At 39.2% G+C, this 14,957-nt stretch overlaps 1 protein-coding gene across 2 annotated transcripts in view; it reads left to right on the top strand.

Moving 5' to 3' along the window:
• UBXN4 (UBX domain protein 4) overlaps nucleotides 1–14,957 on the top strand; it is a 59,216-nt gene that overhangs the window by 22,693 nt on the left and 21,566 nt on the right. For both annotated transcript variants that reach the window (XM_028101295.2, XM_088021734.1), the window contains exons 6-7: nucleotides 7,943–8,036; nucleotides 14,390–14,444. In XM_028101295.2, coding sequence (XP_027957096.1) covers nucleotides 7,943–8,036; nucleotides 14,390–14,444 — 149 coding nt within the window. The remainder of the gene's footprint in view (nucleotides 1–7,942; nucleotides 8,037–14,389; nucleotides 14,445–14,957) is intronic.

Here is a 14,957-nt window from a genome sequence, read left to right as displayed (position 1 = left end):
ACTTAACCAACTGAGCCACCCACGCACCCTGTTTTTTAGTTTCTATTTCACTTCTTTCTTCTTTTTTATAAGATTTTATTTATTTATTTGACAGAGAGACAGCGAGAGAGGGAACACGAGCAGGGGGAGTGGGAGAGGGAGAAGCAGGCCTCCCGCGGAGCAGGGAGCCCGATGCAGGGCTTGATCCCAGGACCCTGGGATCATGACCTGAGCTGAAGGCAGACGCTTAATGACTGAGCCACCCAGGTGCCCCTCTATTTCACTTATTTCTGCTCTATATTATTTCCTTCCTTCTGCTGGTTTTAGGTTTGGTGGTGGTTCTTTTTCTAGCTCTTTGATGTATAAGGTTAGGTTGTTTGAGATTTTTCTTCTCTGGTTAGGCTTGTATTGCTATAAATTTCCCTCTTAATACTGTTTTTGCTGCATCCTAAATGTTTTGAACTATTGTGTTTTCATTTTTATTTCTCTGTGCTTTTTATTTCTTCTTTTATTTCCTGGTTTGACCCATTCATTGTTCAGTAGCATATTATTTAACTTCCATGTATTTGTGGTTTCTCTAAATTTTCCTTGTGGTTGACTTCTGGTTTCTTAGTGTTGCAGTCAGACAAGATGCACGGTATGACTTAAGTGTTTTTGAATTTGTTGAGGCTTGTTTTGTGGCCTAATATGTGATCTCTTCTGGAGAATGTTTCAAAAGAATGTGTATCTTGTTGCTTTAGGATGGAATGTTCTTGATACATCTGTTAAATCCATTTGGTTCATTGGGTGTGTGTGCCCCTTTGAGTCACAGTGTTTGTACTCTTTGGATAAATACCTGGTAGTGCAATTGCTGGGTCATAGGGTAGTTCTATTTTTGACTTTCTGAGGAACCTCCACATAGCAGGTATATCCACAATAGCCAAAGTATGGGAAGAGCCCAAATGTCCATTGATGGATGAATGGATAAAGAAGATGTGGTGCGTGCGCGTGCACACGCACACACACACACACAGAGAGGAATATTCAGGCATCAAAAAGAACGTAATCTTGCCATTTGCAATGACAGGGATGGAACTAGAGCATATTATGCTAAGTGAAGTAAGTCAGTCAGAGAAAGACAAATACCATATGATTTCACTCATGTAGAATTTAAGAAACAAAACAGATGAACTTAGGGGAAGGGAAGGAAAAATAAAATAAGATAAAAAGAGAGAGGGAGGCAAACCATAGGAGACTCTTAACTATAGAGAACAAACTGAGGGGTGCTGGAGGGGATGTGGGTCGGGGGATGGGTTAAATGGGCGATGGGCACTTGTAATGAGCACTGGATGTTACATGCAGGTGATGAATCACTAAATTCTATCCCTGAAACTAATACTACACCATATGTTAACTAACTTGAATTTAAATAAAAATCTTGAAAGGAAAAAAAAAAAAATCCATCTGGTTCAGTGTATCATTCAAAGCCATTGTTTCCTTGTTGATGTTGTGTTTAGGTGATCTGTCCGTTGATATAAGTGGGGTGTTCAAGTCCCCTACTATTATTGTATTATTATTGATTAGTTCCTTTATGTTTTGTTTTATGTATTTGGGTGCTTCTGTGTTGGGTACATGAATATTTACAATTATTATATTTTCTTGTTGGATTGTCTCCTTTATTATTATATAGTATCCTTCTTTGTGTCATTATAGTCTTTGTTTTAAAGTCTATTTTGCCCAATATAAGTATTGCTCCTCTAGCTTTCTTTTGATATCCGTTTGCATGATAAATGTTTCTTCATTCCCTCACTTTTTTTTTTTTAAGATTTTATTTATTTATTTGAAACAGAGAGAGAGAACATGAGCAGAGGGAGGGGCAGAGGGAGAGCAAGAAGCAGACTCCCTGTTGAGCAGAGAACCCCACTCAGGGTTTGATCCCAGGACTCTAGGATCATGACCTGAGCTGAAGGCAGATGCTTAACTGACTGAGCCACTCAGGCACCCCATCCCCTCACTTTCAATGCAGATCTATTTAGGTCTAAATTGAATCTCTTGTAGGCAGCATATAGATGGGTCTTGTTTTCTTATCCATTCTGTCACCCTGTGTCTTTCAGTTGGGGTTTTAGTCCATTTACATTCAAAGTAATTATTGATAGGTATGTATTTATTGCCATTTTATTACTCGTTTTTTGTTTGTTTCTGAAGATTCTATCTTTCATGGTTTGCTGATTTTATTCAGTGATATATTTGGATTTCTTTATTTTTATTCTTTGCATATTTATTAGTGGTTTTGATTGGTGGTTTCCATTAGATTTGTATATAACATCTTCTGTATGTAGCAGTCTATTTTAAATTGATGGTTGTTTGGGCGCCTGGGTGGCTCAGTTGGTTAAGCAACTGCCTTCGGCTCAGGTCATGATCCTGGAGTCCCGGGATCGAGTCCCACATCAGGCTCCCTGCTCGGCAGGGAGTCTGCTTCTCCCTCTGACCCTCCCTCCTCTCATGTGCTCTCTCTCATTCCCTCTCTCCTTCAAATAAATAAATAAAATCTTTAAAAATAAATAAATAAATTGATGGTTGTTTAAGTTTGAACCAATTTTCCTCTGCATGTCTTAGGTATATGGTGTCATATTTTACATCATTTTATTTTGAGAGCTCCTTGACTGATTTTTTAATATAAATATTCATTTTTACTGTTTCTATGTTTCCTACCTTCATACTGTCATTTTTGGTCTTTCCTTTCCATTCGCCTTTAATGTTACTTGCAGGACTGGTGTGTAGTAGTCATGAGCTCCTTTAGTTTTTGTTTGAGAAACTCTATCTCTCCTTCTATTCTGAATGATAGCCTTGCTGGATAGAGTATTCCTGACTGCAGGTTTTTCCCTTTCAGCACTTGGTATATATCATGCAACTCCTTTCTGGCTTGGAAAGTTTCTGGTGAAAAATCCCCTGATTGCCATATGGTGTTTTCTTTTTATGTAACTGTCTTCTTTTATTTCACTGCTTAATATTTTTTCTTTTTCCCTTTTTAAGATTTTATTTTTGAGTAGTCTCTACACCCAATGTGGGGCGCAAACCTACAACCCTGAGATCGAGTCACACACTCCACTGATTGAGCCCCACAGGCACCCCTTAGTATTTTTTCTCTCTTACTATATTTTGCCATTTTAATTGCAATATGTCTTGGTGTGGATCTGCTTTTATTGATTTTGTTGGGGGTTCTCTGTGCATCCTGGCTGTGGTTATCTGTTTCCTTCCCCAGATTTGGAAAGTTTTCAGCTATTACTTCTTCACATAAATTCTCTGTCCCCTTTTCTCTCTCTCCTTCTGGGACCCCTGTAATACGAATTTTATGTTTGATGTTTTCACTGAGTTCCCTAAGTCCATTCTTGTTTTGCATAATTCTTTTTTCTTGCTTTTGTTCAGTTTGATTACTTTCCATTACTCTTGTCTCCTAGGTCATTAATTCATTCCTCTGCTTCTTCCAGTATGCTATTCCTTCCTTCAGGTGTGTTTCTCATTTAGTTTATTGAGCCATTTATCTCTGTTATGTTCTTTCTCTCTTTTTTTTTTTTTTTAAGATTTTATTAATTTGAGAGAGAGCATGCCTGTGCACATGAATGGGGGGAAGGGGCAGAGGGAGAAGCAGACTCCCTGCTCTGCAGGGAGCCTGATGCAGGTCTCGATCGCAGGACTCTGAGATCATGACCTGAGCTGAAGGTAGCTGCCTAACTGACTGAGCCACCCAGGCACCCCTCTGCTATGTTATTTTTTATCTCTGTGTTAATGGTCATTGATCTCCTCTACTCTTTTCTCAAGTCCAGTGAGTATCCTTATGATCATTGCTTTAAATTCTCCATCAGGCATGTTACTTATATCTGTTTTGCTTAGATCTCCAGCCGTGGCCTTGTTTTGTTCTTTAATTTGGGAGAAATTCCTCTGTCCTCACATTTTGTCTAAGTCTCTGTGCCTGTTTCTGTGTGTTAGGAAAGTCTGCTACGTCTCCTGTTCTTGAGGGTAATGAAGAAGAGGTCCTGTAGTGCCCTGCAGTGTAGCATCCTCTGTTCCCCAGGGCCTGCACTTCTGGGATTGTGTCTAATGTGTGCTTCATGCACTCTGCTGTTGTGTCTTGGCTGCTTTATGCTTCGGGCCAGTTGTCTGCAGATGCTCTCTTTGTCTCTTTGTCTTTTGTGGACAATGTTTGGTTCTTGGCCTGAAAGTGGTGTGCCCTGGTCTGCTTGCGAAATGACACCTGTCAGCATCGCCACCAGAATGGAGGCGCCACTGTACTCCGGGGTTGGGAGATGTGTTGTGAGCAGGGATTTGGGCTGGTCTTTCAGGGAAGGGGGCTCACCATCCTGGGACTGAGGCAGTATGACTGGGAAGGATAGTTCTTCCAGAGTGTGAGGGCAGGGCTTGTTCTGAGCAAGTTAGGTAGCAAGTGTGGGTGCTGTGCTGTTTCCCGCTTATGAGTGTGTTTATGCTGAGGGGTGAGGGAGGGAAATGGTGCTGGCCAGTTCCTTTGTTTCTGGAGGGGTCTCTCTGTCAGTGCTGCTTCTCTGGGACACAATCTGAGACGAGCAACTAACTTCCCCATTATGTGCTCCAGGTACTCTTTAGATCACTGTTTTCCATGCTGCATGTCTGTGGGCTGTTTGTCCTGCCTTTTGTCCAAGAGCAGCCCCAGTGTCCTCTGAGCTCTCCCAGAGCCAGGCACACTGACCTTTAAAACTCCAGGCTTTAAGCCCTACTGGTTAGAAGAACTCATGAAATTTGGGCCCTCTTGCTTTCCAAGCCAGTTGCTCTGGGGGTTCGTCTTCCCTGTGCACTCCCCTGTCTTATCTGTTTCTCACTCTTCTCCACAACCACAGTCCTCTCCACCTCAACATCCATGATTCATTTCTCTTCCAAAGTGCGTCTCTGCATTTCCTACCTTCTTTGATGTGACTTCTTTTATACTTTTAGGTGTGGAGTATGTTCTGCCAGTCTTCAGGTCGATTACTGGTGTATTTAGGATAATTTGATAGTTATTTATCAATGATAAGTTGATCATTTGTATTTGTGGGATGAGACCAGCCTAGGGTCCTCCTACTTCACCTCCATCTTCCCCTCAATGTGGACCTTGCTGCATTCTTATGGTATTATGTAAATATTCTTCTAAGTTGGTAAAGTTACAGACTTGATCAGATTTAGGCTCATTATGTATTCTTTTTTGGCAAGACTGCTTTGTAAGTGGGAGATACATTATGCCTAATTATCCAGTTATGTTTTTAAACCTTCAGTTAGAACTTCTAATAAATTTTCATTATGTTTGGATGTTTATCAGTTTAACGTTTTTTGAAAATCTGGAACTTTTCATTCATTAATTACCTGTTAAATATGAGCTGATATAAGCTTTTCATGTATATAAGCTGTTTCATGCATAAAGTTCTAAATGTATAGTCTTTACTTTTAAGTCACTCTGCCATGCCATTGGAAATCTTACTGTATATAACATCTATCCATTTTTCTTTGTTTTTAGTCATAGATCCATCTAACTGTATTGTTCAGCACCTTTTTTTTCAACTGTCTACAAGTTATCTTCCCACAGTTCTGTTAATTTTTTTGCTATATTAAGATATGAATGTCCTTGGCATTCATTTTATTTACTAAAGAAATTGATTTATTTCCTATTGAACACACACCGGATGCTAGTGGTTACCACTCCTTATTCAAGGGTTGCATTTAGTGATGTGCCAGTAAATATTTAAGAAGAGGCTCTGGCGGGGGTGGGGGGGGGCTTAATTTCCAAGGTTTAAACACTCCTACTATGGCTGACTTCAGATAATCTAAGTGATGCCACCGAATGCAGAGGTAGGAATAGATGTGCATCATCGGCTCTACTTAGTAATTCTCCTAGTCCACCACCACTGTAATAGCTGAAGCACTTGCTTTGTGCTATCTTAGTATAAGTGTAAGCAGGGGCGCCTGGGTGGCTCACTCGTTAAGCATCTGCCTTTGGTTCAGGTCATGATCCCAAGGTCCTGGGATCGAGCCCTGCATCGGGCTCCCTGCTCCGCAGGAAGCCTGCTTCTCCCTCTTCCACTCCCCCTGCTTGTGTTCCCTCTCTCACTGTGTTTCTGTCATATAAATAAATAAATAAATCTTTAAAAAAAAAATAAGGTAAAAGTGTAAGCATTTTATTTGAATTAACATAACAACTCTATGAAGTTACTGTCCCCATTTTATAGATAAGACCCAGATTAAGTAATTTACTAAAGTAATAGAATAGGATTTGAATCCAGATTTTGTTTCTTTATACTCCTTGCTCTTTTTTTTTTTTTTAAAGATTTATTTATTTGACACAGAGAGAGAGCACAAGCAGGGGGAGTGGCAGGGAGAAGGAGGGACAAGCAGCCTCCCCGCTGAGCAGGGAGTCCATTGTGGGGCTTGATCCCAGGACTCTGGGATCATGACCTGAGCTGAAAGCAGATGCTTAACCAGCTGAGCCACCCAGGCGCCCCAGTCCTTGCTCTTTCAAAGATCAAAAATGTAAAGAATCAAGTTAGTCACAAGTGGTAAGGGGAAAAAATGGCAGAGGTTCTAAAGGAAAGTACCAGAATGTAGCTATTCTCTACAAGCCAAGGAGAAAATTCTGGCCTTCAGGAAACTTTTTTTTTAAGATTTCGTTTACTTTTTTTTTTTTTTGAGAGAGAGAGCGTGCAAACTGGGGAGGAGCAGAGGGAGAGGGACAAGCAGTCTTTGCGCTGAGTGCAGAGCCCGACACAGGGCTCGATCTCATGACCTGGAGATCATAATCTGAGCCGAAATCGAGTCAGATGCTTAACTGACTGAGCCACCCAGATGCCCCAGGAAATTTTTAAAAATATACAGATCTTCCTTGATTTATGATGCGGTTACAGCCTGATACACCCATTCTAAGTTGAAAATATTTTAAGTCAGAAATGAGTTTAATACACCTAAACTGCTGAACATCACAGCTTAGTCTAGCCTACCTTAAACATGCTCCGAACACTTACACTAGCCTACAGTTGGGCGAAGTCATCTAACACAAAGCCTATTTTATAATGAAGGATTGACTCTCTGATGTAATTTATTGACTGTTGTAGTGAAAGTGTGAACAGAATGGTTGTATGGGTACAGAATGATATAAGTGTGTTAGTTGTTTGTCCTTGTGATTTTATGGTTGACTGAGAGCTGCCACTGTCCATTATCACAAGACAGTATCGTAGTGCATTATCTGTAGCCCAGGAAAAGATCCAAATTGGAAGTATGGTTTCTAGAATGTGTATTACTTCTACACCATCACGAAGTTGAAAAACTATAAGGCAAACCATAGTTAAGTTGGAGGCCTTCTAGTACTAGTGTAGGTAAAAATAGCTTCTCTAAGGAATTACTCTGGTTTGCAAAAGCAGATCACTTGGACCAGTATAAGTCTAGAGTGATACCCAGGATCAGACTTTGCCTCTAGAGCTTTACATGTGACTGTGGCTACTGTACTGGACAGCATAGATACTGGACAGTGATGCTCTAGAGTGAAGCCTACCCATGGTCAGTCATGCTTACTCTTTTTGTTATGTTCCCCTTCTGCCAGATTAATACTTCTTCATGTTTTCCCTTTCACTGACTTTGGTGGCCCTCAGCCAGGGTAACTGCCTTATTTTCCACTTATATACTGTTGTATCCAGATCCAGATGCCAAAATTAGTAATTGCTCATTTCTTTCTTTCTCTCTCTCTCTCTCTCTTTTTTTTTTTTTTAAGTAAACTCTACGTCCAGTGTGGGGCTCAAACTCACAGACCTGAATCGCATGCTCTAGTGACTGAGCCCAGCCAGGTGCCCCAGTAATCACTCATTTCTTATCTTCTCCATTATTAGGAAAAATTTGTAATGTTTAAGAAGATTAGCAAATGTAACCCAAAACATTTATACAGTTTAAAATTCAGCATTAAATACAATATTCTTACTTCTTTTTATTAATTAAGGAGGAGAAAGTTCAGGCCATGCCAATCCATCTCAGGAGCCTGGTGGATGTTCAAATCAGAGACCTCCGGAGGACCTCACTGTCAGAGTGGAAAGGTTTGCTCTTATTTTTGCAAATAGTATTTTTAAAAGAGAGTGGTTTTCAGTTACTTAATTAATTTGAATAAAAGTTAAAATTACACAAATGAAGTTTCAGAATCTTGGGTTGAAATTTTTTATTACCTGGCCAACTTATTTGTATCCATAAAAACTATATTCTACAAATAAAGTTGGGTATCTCTGAAGTCATCAGTCACCTTTAGGTCTGATCAGCCTAAGAATCTCTTCCACTGGTTTTTGGTACATGTGTGTTTCTCTCCATCACTTCTGCTTTTAACTCTCTATGCCGTAAGATAGTAAGTTCCAGATGGGAAGAACTTGCGCTACTTTTATGACTGTACTGAACCTTGGTTTTGCATAAGTGGGTGTCTGTTAAATGTCGTGTGTTATTAGTTGATCTAATAATCAGATACAGATTTCTGACTTTTTGTGGTTTGTAGTTTAGTATTTTTTTTATTTAAAGATTTTTATTTATTTATTGAGAGAATGGTAGAGAGAGAGCATGAGAGGGAGGAAGGTCAGAGGGAGAAGCAGACTCCCTGCGATGCGGGACTCGATCCTGGGACTCCAGGATCATGACCTGAGCCGAAGGCAGTCGCTTAACCAACTGAGCCACCCAGGCACCCTGTAGTTTAGTATTTTTAATGATACAGAAATTACCAAATTAGAGTCCTTTATATTATAGTATGATTTTTTTTTTTTAAGATTTTATTTGACACAGAGCGAGAGAGGGAATACAAGCAGGAGGAGTGGGAGAGGGAGAAGCAGGGAGCCCAATGCAGGGCTCAATCCCAGGACTCTGGGATCATGACCCGAGCTGAAGGCAGATGCTTAATGACTGAGCCACCCAGGCACCCCTGTAGTATGATTCTTAAGTTACATGAATTGTAAATGGATAAAGCAGGAGTATTTTTTAATCCTGACCTAAAACAAGTTAGTGTTATATGGAAGTTAAAATTCCTTAGACTTGGGTTTTTTGTTCACACAGATGCTATGGGGAAACAAGTTTCAAAATGACTACTGACATTGGGTATTTGGGTTTGCTCATGACTGAGAATCAGCTTTATTTCAGCAAAACCTAGATTCTCATGTTCTTTGTAGGAGTCAGGGCAGGGCCAAGATCTTGAGCTGAAAAGGGTAGATTTGCTCACAGTGGTGAGAAGAGGTAGAAGGCTCAAAGAACATTAGCAGGGAACCAAAGTTCACCCAGTGGTTCATCCTCTTTGTTTCATTCTGTTTTGCCAACACCAAGTCCATCACTGGGCATCTTTATTTGCACCACCTTGGGGGGAAGTGACAGTAAAAGATCAGAAAAGGATTTGAAGACTTGGCGGGAATGAGAAGACACACAGCAGGTATCCCTTCGTTGTAGGACGGGCTTATGTGCTATTTAATTGCAGTGTGAAAGGGGGAGTTTCTCTTGTTTCATAATAGCTTCCAGCCAGGCGCCCCTTCCATTCTTAAGTAAGAGCGTGTCTGCCCCTGTCTGCCTGTAAGGTGCTATAAACAGATATACCATCTTTAATTAAAAGAGTTAGATATAGTTACTACGCTGGTGTGTATGTGTTATATGTAGTATATCGAGTCAGATAAAGATGGTGTAAGACATAGAAGAAAACATTTATATCTATGAAAGGGAAATTAAGGGATTTTTTCTTTGCTTTCTTCTGAGGTTGCCAAACTGTCTTCATTGAGCAGTATTACTTTTATAATTGCGTATCAGGATAAAGTGGGTCTACAAGTTGTTTGAGATCCTTAAACTTAAAAAAACTTCAAAGCACTCTTGGAGATACATACGTGTATATTTTTTTAAACCATATACTGTTAGAACCCGTGACATGAAATGTATGTGGGCTAGAGCCTTTTAAAAAAGGACACTAGTGTTAAAATTGGATGAAATGTTGGCATACTTACAAATGAAACAGTTTTCATTGGGAAGTAACTGTTCTCTGTTTAAAGAACTTTTGAAAAATCCCGGTCATATAATTAAACCATAAAAGCATTTCAGATTGTTGTTGAGATTAGTTTATCAGACTCAGCTAACCAGTAAAGCCTAGGTGCTAGTACAGATTATTTCCTACGCTGTGGTCCTGAATTTTATTCATCTGTTGTACCCTATTAGGAGTTTTGTTTCTTTTATGGAATTGGATTCATTGATAATGACAACTAAAAACAATAGCTTATATAAGATTCCTGTCCTAAATGGCATCTTAGCTCATCATTTATACCCTTCAGGTGGCCTTCATCTCCATCATCCCTTGTCATAGACTCTGTAGTGCTTTTATGCCTTTGACTTATCCATCTTCTGCAGGTTATTTGGCTCTGAAACCCTAATGTGCTGCTAGTTTCCCTGGCCCATAGAACCGAGCTGCAGTGCTTTTTTGCAGCCCAGATAAATGTGACACATCAAATACCTATGGTGTAATCTGATATTTATAGACTTTTGTAATACTAAGCTCTGTGAAGCAAAATATATACATTTTTCTCTAATTTTGGATATATTTTAAAATTTCTGTCCTACAGATTAAAAATTCAGCCTTGTGCACCTGGGAGGCTCAGTCATTAAGTGTCTGCCTTCGGCTCAGGTCGTGATCCCAGGGTCCTGGGATCAAGCGCTGCATCGAGCTCCCTGCTCGGCGGGAAGCCTGCTTCTCCCTCTCCTACTCCCCTTGCTTGTGTTCCTCTCTTGCTGTGTCTCTCTCTGTCAAATAAATAAAATCTTTAAAAATAATGATAAATAATAATAAAAATATAAAAACTCAGCCTTAAAATTTGGCAGATTGGATTATTAAATGTAGGATTCTCATCATCCTCTCAAGCTATAACATCTGTTTCCAGAGACCAAGTTTCTGGAAAACTAAGTACGTACCACTAGATCTTAGGCTTTTTTCTCATCTGGCTTCAAGGAGATGGAGTTTTGTTAGGTGAAAAGGTGACTAAATCAAATTGATGTCAGCTCAGAAACTCATCCTATCCCATACATATTAAGAAAAAAAATCTGGGGCGCCTAGGTGGCTCAGTTGGTTGAGCGTCTGCCTTTGGCTTGGGTCGTGATCTCAGGATCCTGGCATCAAGCCCTGCATCGGGCTCCCTGCTCAGTGGAGAGCTTGCTTCTCCCTCTCCCTCTGCTGCTCCCCTTGCTTGTGCCCTCTCTCTGTCAAATAAATATAAAGTCTTAAAAAAAAAGAAAAAAATCTGTCTTAAAAGGAAGTAAACTTGATTTTTTAAGAAACAGGTTGATTTGTAATTCTGAGATCTCAGGTTTTCTTAATATTAATTAAAACATACAATTTTATTTTCAAAGCTAAAAGATGTGAAATTTGATTTTTTTTTTTTTTTTTTTTAATAATCTCTGTGCCCAATGTGGGGCTCGAACTCATGATCCTGAGATCAAGAGTTGTATGCTCTACCAACTGATCCAGTCAGGTGGCCCTGAAATTTGAATCTTTTAGCGACTCACATGAAAAGATACATCTTTAATTAAATTTTGCTTATGTTTTTATGTCATTATGTTTAAAAATTGGCGGAATTCTCTGGGAAAGATAATAGATATATTATCAATTAATTGTACCATCAATTCCAGCCTTTTTTTGGGAAGGGTTTCAAGCCTGAAAAAGTTGAAAGAATAGTATAATGACCTTTTTTTTTTTGCCAATTTATTTGAAAGTTGCAGACATCATTTTCATTTTACCCTAAATACTTCAGTGTGTATCTCCTAAGAATAAAAACATTGGCTGAGATTTTATGGGCTCGGAGCAGGGGCTACAGCCTAGGAATGGGCCTGGGAGTCTCTGCCTACTGATTCATGCCCTACCCCATTCCTCAGGCCAATAAACACAATTTAGCAGTAGATTCCTGGATGCGGGAGTGATGAAACAGTCAATAGTTACGTCATTGAGTAAGATGCAATGGGCTTTTCAACTAGATTAGAACAAAATAGCATCTGTTTTTCTCAGAAGAGAATTCTGCAAGTGGCATGTAATTAAAGACATTTTCAGATATTAGTGTAATCCCATTGTCACACTCAAATTATAAATACATGATACAGTAAGATTATCTGATAAGCAGTCATTCAAATTTGCCCAGTTATTTCAGTAATGTCCTTTATAACTTTTTTTTCCTGATACAGGATCCATTCAAGGATCATTCATTGAATTTAGTTTAGTCTCTTTTAATTCAAAACATTTCCTTTGTTTTGTTTGTTTTTGTTTTTATGTTTCATGTCTTGGATATTCTTTAAGTGTCTAGGCTAATTGTTTCTAGAATGTCTTTTTTTTTTTTAAGATTTTATTTATTTGTTAGAGAGAGCATGGGAGCGGCAGGCAGAGGGAGAAGCAGGCTCCCCACTGAGCAGGGAGCCCGATGCCCGATGGATCCCAGGACTCTGGGATCATGACCTGAGCTGAAGGCAGATGCTTAACCCAGTGAGCCACCCAGGCGTCCTGGTTTCTGGAATGTCCTTTGATTGGGTTCCTGTTTTATCATTCTAGGTTCAGGTTAAAGTTTGAGAACATTACGTAGGTAATGTTTGTCTTTCTCATTACTCACATGAGGAGGCACCTGATATCAGATGTTTGCATTATTGGTGATGTTAAGTCTAATTATTAATTAAGATGGTGTCTGTTGGATTTCTTGATTATAAATATGCCCTTTTCCCTAATTAATAAGTATCTGTAGGGTGATTCTTTGAAACAGTGAATATGCTGTTCCTCAAAAGCTTTCACCCGGTGGTTCTGGTTTCTTTTTTCTAGTTTTATACCTTCTAATTTTATACCTTATACATTTTTTAGCTAGCATTCTTCTGTAGAGAACTGCTTTGATCCACCTCTTCCTACTTTCTTTCCCCTATCTTTTTTTCAGTAAACTTACTGGACACCAGCACCCAGATCAAGAAATAGAAAATTACCAGTGTACTCCATATCCTAGGGGCCTGAGAACCCCTTCACAATGAATACTTTCCTTCCCAAAATAACCACTGCCCTGCATCTAACACCATAGCTGAGTTTTGCCTGCTCATAAACTTCATAATGCAATCACCACATGTTCTCTCTCTGCTCTCCTTTGCTTCAGCTCTTTTGTGCTGCTGCTTGTGGCAATAATTGGTACACTCTTGTTGCTGTATAATATTCTTTTATTTGACTGATTCATTCTTTTTTTTGTTAAAGATTTTATTTGTTTATTTGAAAGAGAGAGACAGCGAGAGAGGCAACACAAGCAGGGGGAGTGGGAGAGGGAGAAGCAGGCTTCTCGTGGAGCAGGGAGCCCGATGTGGGGCTCGATCCCAGGACCCTGGGATCACGACCTGAGCCGAAGGCAGACGCTTAACAACTGAGCCACCCAGGCGCCCCTGACTAATTCATTCTGTTGATGGATTTTTGAATTGTTTTCATTTTGGGGGCTATTATGAACAGGGTTGCTGTATGAGCATTCTTTTACATGTCTTGGTGGGCATATCTTTTGGGTGTATTTGCAGGAGCAGAAAAGGGTCATAAACACTTGCCAAACAGTTTTCCAGAGTGGTTGTACCAGTTTATAACTCCCCTCAGCAGTAAGACATTTTATGGATCCTTTTTTTCCTCTGCATTACAGTTCATTTCTCTTACCATTCTTTTTGGTGCACACGTTACCATTGATTTGACTAGTGACATCCTCTTCATTTTGTTCTTCTGTTCTTTGATGTCCCCATCATCCTTTGAGCACTCCCTTTATTTCTGGTTCAAGTTGTTTAACTGAGCTTTAGGAAACACTTATACCTGTGTAACTGAATCCCTCTGAGAAAGTACCATTAATTTTTAAAAATTGAGGTAATTAGATATCTCAAAACTCATAGTGGGTTTTAATGTATTCACTAGGTTTTGCTACCATTACTACTGTTTGCTTTCATAATTGTTTTTAATTGATGAACTTCTTAGAGTTGGCAATCAGTTTTGGTATTAGTTTTTATAAATGCTAGCCTTCAGTTTTTTGCTTTGACTTTTAACAATTTGTGCTATATTGCTGTTTACTTCTGTGTGGCGATAGCCTTTGTAACTCAGTAATTTATGTACTTATTTGAAGATGTGTATGTATGTTTTTAAATCAGTATCAGATATTATATCGGTGGGGAAAGGAAAACTAATGGTTAAGTAGGAGGTGGAACTAGGCTTCTAAAAGGCTCCCACTGACTGATTATGGATTTCTCTTGGGGCTGGAGGCCAGGCAGATGAGTTGCTTCTTTGCCTGCAGGAGCTTTTTTTGTTTGTTACTTCATTTCCCAGTTGTTTTTAGCGAAAGGAATCTCCCATTTGTTTATTATATTAATAAGATGTGTCTCCATTAATGTATTTTTTTAAAAAACTTTTTATATACAGACTCACTAAAAAACTCGAAGAAAGAAGAGAAGAGAAAAGGAAAGAGGAGGAACAGGTAAACTTCATGTACATCATCATTTTAGTCTTTCAGTAAGTGAGGGAATGTTTGATTCCCTGCTCAGTGTGGCAGACCTTGGATGGCTTTTGGTTACAGTTGAGTGTTGAAGCACAGTGAAGGGAATTACCTGACTTCCTTAGTAGGATCATAGTGTATACTTTTTTGTAAATTGCTAGGAATAAGTTTGATCATCTTTTTTCCCCCTGCAGTGAGTCTTTTACACTAAGAATAAAGGGAATTGAGTTAAAATTGTATTATTTTGATGCAGATGAAATTCTTAGTTCCTTTTTATACAAAAGAAATTTGTAGACATTTTGCTGAATTTTCCCTCTGGTGTTGCCACATTGTGGTACGCCATTCATTTTTCTCATCGTGTGCCCCTAAACTACATCATCTCTTTGAGGTTGTAGTATCAGAAAGTTATCAATTCTTTATGCCAAATAAATGACTACCTTGTGTCCTTAGAGGGTAACATTTACTTTACAAACCAAAGACCTGTAATTCTTTTTT

The sequence above is a fragment of the Eumetopias jubatus genome, unplaced genomic scaffold (genome assembly GCF_037043125.1).
Source record: "Eumetopias jubatus isolate StellerSeaLion01/CBP00866 unplaced genomic scaffold, mEumJub1_p1.0 scaffold_3, whole genome shotgun sequence".
In the NCBI taxonomy this organism is placed as follows: Eukaryota; Metazoa; Chordata; class Mammalia; order Carnivora; family Otariidae; genus Eumetopias; species Eumetopias jubatus.
This window is presented reverse-complemented; position numbering and strand designations above follow the sequence as displayed.